The following is an 11,232-nucleotide window of genomic DNA, read 5'->3' on the forward strand; positions in this document are numbered from 1 at the left end:
AGAATTTCCGGCAAACTTAAATACCAAACTTATTCCTCTCTCACTCCCGAATCCGGTAAGCCTAAGATTCAATGTTTTTTTGTTTTTGTATTTCTTCCGTATTTCCTTGTTTTTTAGAATTGTATAAAAAAACTTTGATTTCTTCATGGATATGATGATTCATAGGCTTAAATTGAAGCCAATGATTTATAATGCATGTATGAGAATGTTGTAGAAGAAAAATTTTTTTGATTTAGAGTTGTAAATTGGGAGAAAAACCATAGTATAAGGTTCGGGTTTCATCTGTAGCAATCCCGAAGTTACTCGTAGCACCGAAAAATTTTTGAGTCTTTTTCTGGTATTTCTTTGGTTCACATTGAAGCTCTTCTTACCCTGAACTCATTGGAACTAGTTTTACTCCATTCTGAGATCGTTTGGATCCAAAATGACGATGTTTTTGCCCTAAAAACCCTAATGTTTTGTATTAGACATGTATAATTGTATTTTTATACATTTTCTTGTGATTATCATTATTATGTTCATTAGAATTTGGATTCCCTGCTTGTATCTAGGTGACGAAGCATCCTCCAAGGGAAAGGAAACTGCCAATCAGTGTGCGCGTCTCCACGCGAGGCAACATGTTCTGTGAGTGGGTTATGTTGAGTGCACAATTCTAATTGAGTATCGGAAATACTTTATTTGTTTTTCTGAAATGATTTCCATGGCTTTATCATGTTTTCAAATCACTAGCTATAGGAGAAAATAAAGTGTAGATGACCACTAGAGACTATGGTTTATTTAAAATGACTTGTGGTTTACTCTCTGAAAAATCATGAGAAAGCTTGTTAATGTTGTACTTGCGTTAGTTGAGATTGAACTTGAGGATATACATGCTTGGTGGATGAATGAAAATTGCTGATTATTACAACAAGTTCATGGAGCTTATGGGTTATAAGTAAAATTGATTATGTATGTTCAATGGATGATTTAATCTCCCTAATGATGCATAATTTCTGAAGTTTTGAGGCATGATGTGATAAACATGGTACATGGAACCTGATGAAGTCTTGAATGCTAAGGTATATGACTACACTAGTATATTGGAATTGGAATAACTTGTGGAACCTTATATATGATTTTGGCTAGTCAGTGAGATTTATGCTAATATATTTTTTGTAATGTTTGAGAACCATGAGTGACATAATTACACTTCTGTTGTAGGATTCTCACAAATTGATGAGGTTTGTTCTTGTGAACATAGTGTAGGGTGCTTAATTGTAGTTTGATCATATCGGGATATACATATGTATATATATATATATATATATATATATATATATATATATATATATATATCGGGTGGATGCCAATGATTATGATTATTATTCTAAATGGAATTTATTTAGAAGGTTGATGATGAATAGCTTGAGCTATATATGTGACAAGTGTTGAATTGCAAAAGACTGAATATTTACGTGAATTTTTTTAATAATAGTTTGATTTAATACATCCTTAGAGGAGATAGTCCACTTGTGAGTATTTTTGACAATGAAATTATTATAGATGAAGTAAATATTAATGTTGAGGTAATGGCACTATGATAAGGATCTAAAACATTGTTGAGTATAAGAGAGGCTCGAATAGTAAAGGCTTGTGAAAGTAAATACCGATGATGTGTAAAAGTAGGATTTAATCAATGTATATTGGAAGGTGTAAATATATGTGATGAGATGAACATATTTTTCATGACTTGTAAAAGTATTTAGAGGTTGTGATAGACTAGACCTTGGGGATTAATCTTGTATTTGGAGGAAAAACTTAGTGAGTCAAGAAAGAGAAAGCTAGAATGATCCTAACTAACTTGAGGTTTAACTAGAACAAAAGCTATGCTTGTTTTGATGACTTTTATTGTATTTCAAAACTTAATGTTTCTTTTTCTACATCGTTGGCATCAACTTTTTAGAAATGGTTTGTAAAAACCTTTCACTTGTATAAGCATGCTTTTTGATATTTATGGTTATGAAAACAAAAAGGGTTTTTTTATTTACGAATGGCATGTTCTTCTAGATTGTGGATATTATAATGCGTTTAATATTGGTCGGTTTTATTGTCTAAAGCAATGCTTGAGCTTCGCATATTATTGTGTTATTCTTGACATTTGGACGAAATGTTTTTTTGAATGTATTAGCACATCGGGATTGGAATACTTTTTGAAAGTTTACATGCATTGCTATGCTTTTGGCTTTGGATTTGTGGAAATAATGTTTATTCCCGATATGTGAATGCTTGTCCCGGATAAGGACCCTCGTGACATGAGTGATTCAGATTGTATTATTGCTACGACTATATGTTGGTTTTGGATGGTGACGGCGGGCTAAGGCCCCGACTATCGCAGAGTGGGTCCCAACGGGCCCAGCCTTTAGAGGTGGCGTTGTGGACTCGGGTGTTGATTTGTCCGGATCGGTGGGAGTGTAGAGCCCACGATTGGATGATACATCGGGATCCCAGGGTCACCACACGGGACAGGTGGGCCAACGTCAAGGGTGCGAAGACCTTTGACGGCTCTCAACTTAGTCGCGACGGCTAAAGTTAGAGAGAGTGTTTTTAGGCCATTGTTTATTTGATCGAGATGAAATTTCAATATTTGAGGAAAAAAATTCTATTTTTCTTGCAATTAGTATATTCAAGTGTGATCTTTCACATAGCATGTTTGATATCTTAATGCTTTTTCGAACATGTATCATGCGTAATTGAGGATTTGTGATTATCGAGGATTTTTATTTATTTAAGTTGGTTTTTTCTACTCATTTTGGGAAATTATATCCAAGCATTTGTTTTTATACATGTTGATGTTTTTGTCTATACTCGTGAGAATTTATGTTTTGGTTTCTAAATACCAAGGTTTCATATCCCCGTATTTTCATTATAGTTGCAAATGTGAACGTTCCAGTTCATTTATGTTATTGTAGAATGTGTTTATTGGAATTTCATCGATTTGTTTTGATATTCTGTTAGATTTGTGCTAACCCATTCACTGAGTGACTATGGTTACTCACCCCCTCATCCCTTCCAGGTTTTAGTGGTTTGGGTCGTCATAGCGAGGCGAAGTGTTAGCAGTTTGCATTCCAAGTCAGGTTGTTTATTTACTGTTAATCAGATTGCATTGTATGATTGCAGTGGATCCACTGGTGTTCTTAACTCTGTAACTGTGATTTGTATATCTTTCACTTTACTGTTGATTCTTCGAGTGAAAGTTTTGCTTTTGGTACCTTTATTATTGTGGTGTTGTTTAGTAGGAGTTTGTGAGCCTTGCGATGACTCGAGGGTTGAGTGGTGTGTGTCCCTCCTCGGGATCGTTGCGGCGGTTGTCACGTGGCGGGCCCGCGGGTCGGGACGTGACACTTATATATTAGTAGATGCTTCAAAGAGACACATCTCCTCAAAGTGTCTCTTTCACTTAAGTTAGTATATTCTACATAGTTAGTTAATGTTAGGGATATCTAACTCTTTGAATGGAATGAACTTGATGACTAGCTAGATTGGAGATATTAGATCACTTGACACACATAAGAAGTAATATTTTTGTTGAGCTTAATGATGTTGTTCTAAATTGAATAGTACAATGTCAATGATAGGATATCAAGTACTATTCATATAATATTTTACTGTTGTCCAATATTTATGTGTTTGTGTTCATATTTTAATTATAATAAAGTGGTATCAGTGTTTAGAAAGATATTTTAGAGTTGACCACTTGTATGCTTCTCATTTGTTATTATATTCTCAATTATATATGAAAAATTATATTATGCAAATAAAAACATTTCTTGCATGCCAATAAGTTTGGGAAGTTATTAGTAAAGGTCGTGAGAAACTAGTCTTAGGGTAATTGAATCCTTGTTATATACCAAAGAATGATGCTTACGGAGTTCAAAAACAAAGAAAAAAAACACTTTTTTCTTTTACTAAGGTTCAGAAGAGGCCACTTCTAAGAAGATTGTGTATGCCACTAACTTTAAGGAAGCATGGGATAGACATCATATAATGCATATATAGGAAATGAAGAAATAAATAAGGTTCCCCTTCAAATCTTAAAGGTATGTTTGAAGCTTTGAAATAAAAGAATCCAAAATTATATCAAGTTATTCCAAGAGTGTGTCAAACATTATGTATCAATCAAGAAGAAATGGCAATATTACACTTAATAATATTTAGATATGGAGAAAGTGTTATGATCTTTACATTGCAAGTTTAATTATCTATAATAATCATTGAAGAGTGGAGACGCATGAAAAAGATAAAGATGGAAAATCTTATAGGTTCACTTTAAGCCCATGAATATTATAGGGTTTAAAAGAGGAATCAAAAGTCTTTAGATAATGTTTTACAGTGATCTCTTCATTGATGGAAACCAAGAAGAATCAAAAGGTGATGAAGTAAAAAGGCCACAACTATGGTGTCCCATGGACATAGTTGTTGTTAGAACTAAGCAGCCCGTAAACAGTCGGGTATAAATAGAACTTATGAGTATCTTTAGGGCATCTTCTATTCTATTCTTCTATTCTTCTATTTTTTGGGGATGATTCTTGGAGATAAGGTTGAGGAAGATAAAGGATGAATCTCTAGCACCTAGGGAGCAATTTCAAGGGGAATTCGACTCTATTCAAGGGGATTAATTGAAGATCGTAGCCGTCAAGCTCATCTTGGCATTGTGTATGCAAGTTTACCTAAGGGCTTCACTGGTGATTCTTCATCAGCACGATTGAGAAGGTGGTTTTCATAACTCTTATATTTTCCTCCATTATTTGTATCTTGAATGCTTGCCCTCTATTAATGGATTGCTAATTTGTAGATGTTGGGATAGTTGAACTCTAGGGTTTATTTCTTTGACTTTGGTTGGTGGATCTTTGATGCTTAATTGATTTTTTAGTTGCAATCATTTCTATTTGAGTCTAATTGTATGAATGAATGCTTGGTTGCTAACAAGGCGAAAGCTCTTGCAAATATACTGGTTATTGCTATGTTCCAAGAAGAAATTCCCACCTAGCATAGACTTACCGCAATTCAAGAGGATAGTGGGTACACTTCTGGTTCGGGTATCTAGGAGACTTTGTCTCCCATAATCCTTCCAAGTGGATTGATGTTGATTTCCGTGCTCTTTGAAATCATGTGAAGCTGATTTTAGGAGAAATCGTATTTCAACTCCATATTCGGATTAGGGGTAATCTTTCTCTTTGGGGAGATTACCCCAAAGAGAAAGATTACACCTATTCAGTTAATGCGATTGTCATTAGTCCACAACAAAGTTTCATAGAGTGTTAATGCGATTGTGTGGATGTTTGTATCAGCTCTACACCTATTCAGTTACACTTTACCTAGAAATCGGGGTTTTGTATATTTCTAGAAACCTTGCAGATCAAATAGAATTGCATGTTTAGACAACCATTACCCTGTATTTCATAACCCTAGAGGTATGATACATCCAGACATCACTTTTTTCCTTGATTTATCCCTTAGCTTATTTCCCCCCGTATTTTCTTGCTTTCACTTGCTTTTATTCTCACACACATCACATAATCTTTTAGACTATTTTTTGAGTATAGAGTCATTATAATTATTTATTTCTTTCCCAGTGGACCGACACTTTGCTTTACGCACACTTTATTACACGATCGGCATATACACTTGCGTGATGTGAAAACAAGGAGGACGGGGTGCTTGGACATAGACTCTCTCTAAGGATTTGTAAGTCCAGAACAAAGGTTGTAAGTTAGCAATCCTATTTGAACCAAGAAAAACCCTAAACTACACTATCCTTTTTCTAAAGGTAAATAGTAACTGATCTGGTACGGTGTTGATACAGACAACCCCATGTTCGTATTATATTCTATGAAATCTTAACAAGAATTAACAAGAATTTAAAGTGTAGACAACCCTTCTCTCGAAGTGATCCTCCATAATCCCATACCAAGTAAAAATGAGATCTCTCTCTAAATCTATTCCCAATGATTGCAAAGAGTACGGAATTTCTTGCCAATTTACTCAGGAGGATTTGTGGGAGAACTCTTGACTCTAAGCTATCCTATCTCTAGGCTTACTCATAAATCCCCTCCATTCATGTGTATACAACAAATAAATAGTATTTTAAGGTACTAGGCCAATAACAAATAAAGCATGAATATTACTAGTGAACAGACTTCTGAAGCAAGATTTTTAACCTTGCCTCTTTGTGGACTTTGTAGTGAGTTACCAGTTTCATATATGACCTTTCTAATCATGTTAGTTTTATTGATTCTAATGCATAATTTTGCATATATTTCTTATATATACCATGCAATTTACTTTTGACAGGGACGCAAGCGTCTGTGCCAATCAAGTAGTAAAGTGTGCACAAAGACAGGATATCAATCCACGGGGAAGATTGAGAATAATAGTACTAATTCCAATCCTGAAAATTAGCCTAAATGAAAGTAATGATCTGTGTGAACAATACTAAAAAGCAAAAGAAAAGAAGTGAAGAGATCAAGGGGAGAAGAGATGCCCTGGTATATTATCTCTCTAGGGTTTGTTAAGTTCAGGACAAAGGTTGTATAAGTAGGTAATCCTATTTAAACCGAGAGAAATTTTAAAATATACTAAACTCTTCTTTCAAGGGTGATTAATAACTGATTTAGTACAATGTTGATAAAGACACCCCACAGTCGCATTGTACTCTATGAAATCTCAATGTGGATTAATAAGAATTTCTGAAATAGATAATCATTCTTATAAAGAGATTATCCTTAATCTCACATAGAATATAAATGCAATTTCTCCTAAAATCTATTCCGTACGATTGCAAAGAGCATGGAAATCACTTGTTAACCCACTCGGGAGGATTGAGGGAGGAGAACTCTTGACTCCAAAGTACCCCATTGCTAGGCTTACGCACAATCTCCTCCAATCACGGCATGTCTATGCTAGGTAGGTATTTCTACTTGTCGCAAATCACATCATACATGAGAACTAGGGCTTTTGCCTTGTTAGCAATTGATAGGGATACAAGTATACGTGCCGATCGCGTAATAAAGTGTACTAAGTGCAAAGTGTCGGTCTATAGTGAAGAAATTGAATACTAGTAATAATTCTAAACTTGAAAAATAGCCTAAATGATCAAATGTTGTGTGTGTAAACAAAAGCAAGCAAATATAAGAAAATACGAAAAATAATAGGAGAGAAGTCAAGGAAGAAAGAAATGTCCAAGCATTACATCCCTCTAGGGTTATAAACTACAGGATAAAGGTTGTTTAAACATGTAATCGTATTTGAACCAAAAGGTTTCGAGAATTATACTAAACCCTGATTTCTCAGGAGAAGAGTAACTGAATAGGTGTAGAGTTGATACATACATCCACACAATCGCATTAACACTCTATGAAACCTTGTTGTGGGCTAATGGCAATCTCTTAAATAGATAATCTCCCCCAAAGAGAGAGATTACCTATAATCCAAATATAGAGCGAAAATGCGATTTCTCCTAAAATCCACTTCACATGATTGCAAAGAGTACAGAGATTATCACTAACCTACTATGAAGGATTGCTGGAGACAAAGTCTCCAAAGTATCCTAACCAGAGGTGTACTCTCAAATTGCTGCAAGTTAATGCCAGGTGGGAGTTTCTTCTCATTACGTAGCAATACCAAATATGATAGCTAGGGCTTTCGTCTCTTTAACAACCAAGCATTTAATCATACAATTAGACTCAAATAGAAATGATTGCAATTAGGAAAACAATTAAAGCATCAAAGATCTAACAACTAATGTTAAAAGTATAAACCCTAGAGTTTAACTATACCCAAACTTCTACAAATTAGCCCTTCATTACTGGAGGGCAAGCATCCAAGATACAAATAATAGGAGGAAACATGAAATTCATGAAAACCTTCTTCTCAATCGTACTAATGAAGAATTGCCGGGGAAGCCCTAAGGAAGCTTCAACGCACGCTGCCAAGGTAAGTTTGACGGCTACGACCTCCAATCCCCTTGAATGCGGATCTAAATCTCCCATCAAATCACCCTTTAAGTGCTGGAAATCATCTCCTTGCTTCCCTAACTCTGCCTCTAAGAATTGCTATAAAGAAAAATCAAGAATGCCCTAAAAATCCTCATCAGTTCTGTTTATACCCGACTGCTTACGAGTTGCTTACGAGTGTAAGGACGTAGCTATAAGGGAGCTTGAGAAGATACTCGCGAGCCTTACGGGACCACTTACGGCTGTAAATCAAGTCCGTAAGGTCTTCTGTTTGTGTTACTGTCCAACTTACGGCCTTAAGCACTGAACCGTAAACTTCACTGTATTGATTCTTGCGACTGCCCTTACGAGCGTATGTTGTGGTCATAAACCCCTCTGGATTGTCCTTACGGGCGTAAGCCTTACTCATAAGGTTCTCTAATTTGACTCTGAGTCCCCCCTTACGGGTATAAGCATGCCACCAAGGTTCTCTGGAATCTACTTACGGTCGTAAGTTACCCATAAAATACCCAGTTATGTCTTGTCCTTATTCAAATGATGCCGAGAGAGCTCTAACTTTATTGTTTGAGGTATGAAATGCTTCTTTTGGCTATCTCTCATCTTAAACTGTTGTCCTAAGCCTGAGAATGTAAAACACACTATACATAGCATCGAATTCCACAATATGACTCTAATTCATCCCAAATGAGTATACAAAGTGATATAAAATATATGAATATTGTACACTCATCAGCAATTAAGCCATACAAACCACGCAATTGGATTAAAAAAACATGGTGTGTAATTAAGAAACAATTAAATCAATAAGATCCACAACTAATGTCAAATATAATAAAACCCTAGAGTTCAACTATGCCCGAACATCTACAAAATTAACCCTCCATTAATGGAGGACAAGCATCTAAACAACAAGACATAAAAGAATAAATGTAGACATGAAAACCCCCTTCTCAATCATGCCGGAAATTGATTGTCGGAGAATGCCCAAGGACCTTCCATGATCGAAGCCAATCTAATCTTGATGGCTACAATCCTTCTTCTCCAAGATAGATGAGTTGAATCTCTCTCTAAAATTGCCTCCAAAGCCCTCGAGTTTCGCCCCTTTTCTTCCTCTTAGCCTCTCCTTCAAATAGAACAAAAGATGCCTCTGTGACGCTTACCAGCTGCTTACGGACATACGCATGTGGCCGTAAGGAGCTAGGGATGATGGGTCGCAAGCCTTATAGGATTACTTATGGCCGTAAGTCCCGTCCTTAAGGTATTTTGTCTTGTGTTACGATCCAGATTACCACCATAAACACTGGACTGTAAACTTCTTTGCACGCCTCTTGTGACTGCCCTTATAGGCGTAAGCTCTGCTTGTACGCTCTTATTGATGTTCATTATGGTCAGGCTTACGGGCATAAATCTTGCTCGTAAGTCCCTTTGAATAATTTTATGCTCCTCCTTACGGGCATAAGCATACCGGCAAGGTTCTCTGGAAGATACTTACAGCCGTAAGCACAGCTTTAAGGTGCCCGTAAGTAGATCTGTTTGACTTGTCCTTCTTTGATTGATGCCGAGAGAGCTCCCTCTTCATCATTTTGACTCTAGAATATTTTTTTGGCTCTCTCGAGCTCGTCTTTAAGCATTACTCTGAGAATGCAAAACACACCACGTTTAACATCGAATTTCAAAATATAACTCTAATACATACCTAATGAGTGTACAAAATGATATAAAATAATGAACAATTGCACACTCATCAACTTTATTTTAGATATTTGGAATAAATATTCTTTAACTTTTTTTTATTAATTAATTGTTGGTGAAATATACACAATAAGCTAAGGATTTATCAAAAAGTAACTCCAAGCAATATGTATGTAATATCTTATATATCCACAATTATCCTCCAAAATGGAATAACAATGTATATAATTTTTTTTTTGAAAAAACTTTATTAATTAAATTATATAATTATTAATTAATATTTTATTTCTTAGTTAATATTGATCATTAATCAAGCTAATAAAATTTTGAAATAAATTATTTGTTAGTTTAATGTCAATGAAATAAAAAAAACACATAATAATTTATATTAGTTAAAATATTTATTTTTGATAAATTGAATAAATTATAAATTCATTAAAAAACACAGCACAACAAGATTAAAAGTATAAAATCAATAATTTACAATAGCACATAATAGTCAAGAACCACTAAAAATTAGCGGGCCAACAACATTAGGATCTCATTTGGGTCATGCTCATGTCGAGAAAAAAGCCATGTTAATTGATTACTCCTCGCCGCAGCAAACGATCCACCTAATTATATTAAGTACCACGCCATCTCACAAAACATCTTATTTTCGTAGGACCTCCTCAACCAGTTTATCCACATTCAAGAAAGATGAACCACCTTCTCTAACTGCTCTAAATGCGCACTCCTTCCACTCCAATGCCTTCTCTTTCATCTCCTTCCCCTTCTTTCCACTCATCAACTCCTTGATCAAAGATGCAACCTTCTCTCTATTCACATCATGTTCAATCTCCAATCCAATCCCCCATTCTTTGCAAACATAGTGACAATTCGTTGTTTGATCCCCATAATGAGGCCAGCATAACATGGGCAGGCCTACACTTATGCTCTCCATTGTTGAATTCCATCCACTGTGTGTTAAGAACCCTGCTATTGATGGGTGGGATAACACCTTCTCTTGTCGACACCAACTGGTTATCAATCCTCTCTCATTCATGATCTCTCTCAAGATCTCTTCAGGGAGAACAACATCACTCTCTTGATCACCCTTAATAAGGCCTTGTCTGATGATCCACAAGAAGTCATGCTCACTGTATACCAATCCCCATGCAAACTCTATCAGTTGATCATTTGTTAGCTCTGCAAAGCTTCCAAAGCTCACATAAATGACAGAGTTTGGTTGCTTCCCATCCAACCATTCTAAACAATTCATGTCCTCTTTCCAGAAGCTTGAGCAATGGTCAGAGATCAAGGATAATGGCCCTACTGTGTAGATGGGTGGAAGCATCTTCGCCATGGCTTTCAAAACATTGCCTTCTAGTTCGTCGAATGTGTTGATGATGATGGCTGAGGTCTGAAAAACCTTCTGGAATGCATGGTTCATGAAGTTCAGAGGAATGTCATTTGGATCAGTTGTTCTGATCATACTTGGTAGATCCCTTAGATTTATATTCTTCATTCCTGGTATCCACTCAATAGGAATGTCTAGGTATCCATTGCT

General features: G+C 35.7%; 1 protein-coding gene and 1 long non-coding RNA gene across 2 annotated transcripts; one reads left to right on the forward strand and one right to left on the reverse strand.

The window, feature by feature from the left end:
* Nucleotides 1-3,248, forward strand: LOC120250611. Its single transcript, XR_005533047.1, has 3 exons — nucleotides 1-55; nucleotides 552-624; nucleotides 3,053-3,248. It is a non-coding gene; the product is annotated as an uncharacterized LOC120250611 (long non-coding RNA).
* A 7,087-nt stretch (nucleotides 3,249-10,335) lies between these two features.
* On the reverse strand, nucleotides 10,336-11,232 carry LOC120283323 (7-deoxyloganetin glucosyltransferase-like). Its single transcript, XM_039289973.1, has one exon. The coding sequence runs from the start codon at nucleotides 11,188-11,190 to the stop codon at nucleotides 10,336-10,338; it is 855 nt and encodes a 284-aa protein (XP_039145907.1). The 5' UTR covers nucleotides 11,191-11,232.

This window comes from Dioscorea cayenensis, chromosome 19 (genome assembly GCF_009730915.1).
Source record: "Dioscorea cayenensis subsp. rotundata cultivar TDr96_F1 chromosome 19, TDr96_F1_v2_PseudoChromosome.rev07_lg8_w22 25.fasta, whole genome shotgun sequence".
Taxonomy (NCBI): Eukaryota; Viridiplantae; Streptophyta; class Magnoliopsida; order Dioscoreales; family Dioscoreaceae; genus Dioscorea; species Dioscorea cayenensis.

Coding starts and splice junctions, on each gene's coding strand:
- LOC120283323 (XM_039289973.1), bottom strand. CDS start 11,190: ATGAAGAATATAAATCTAAGGGATCTACCAAGTATGATCAGAACAACT.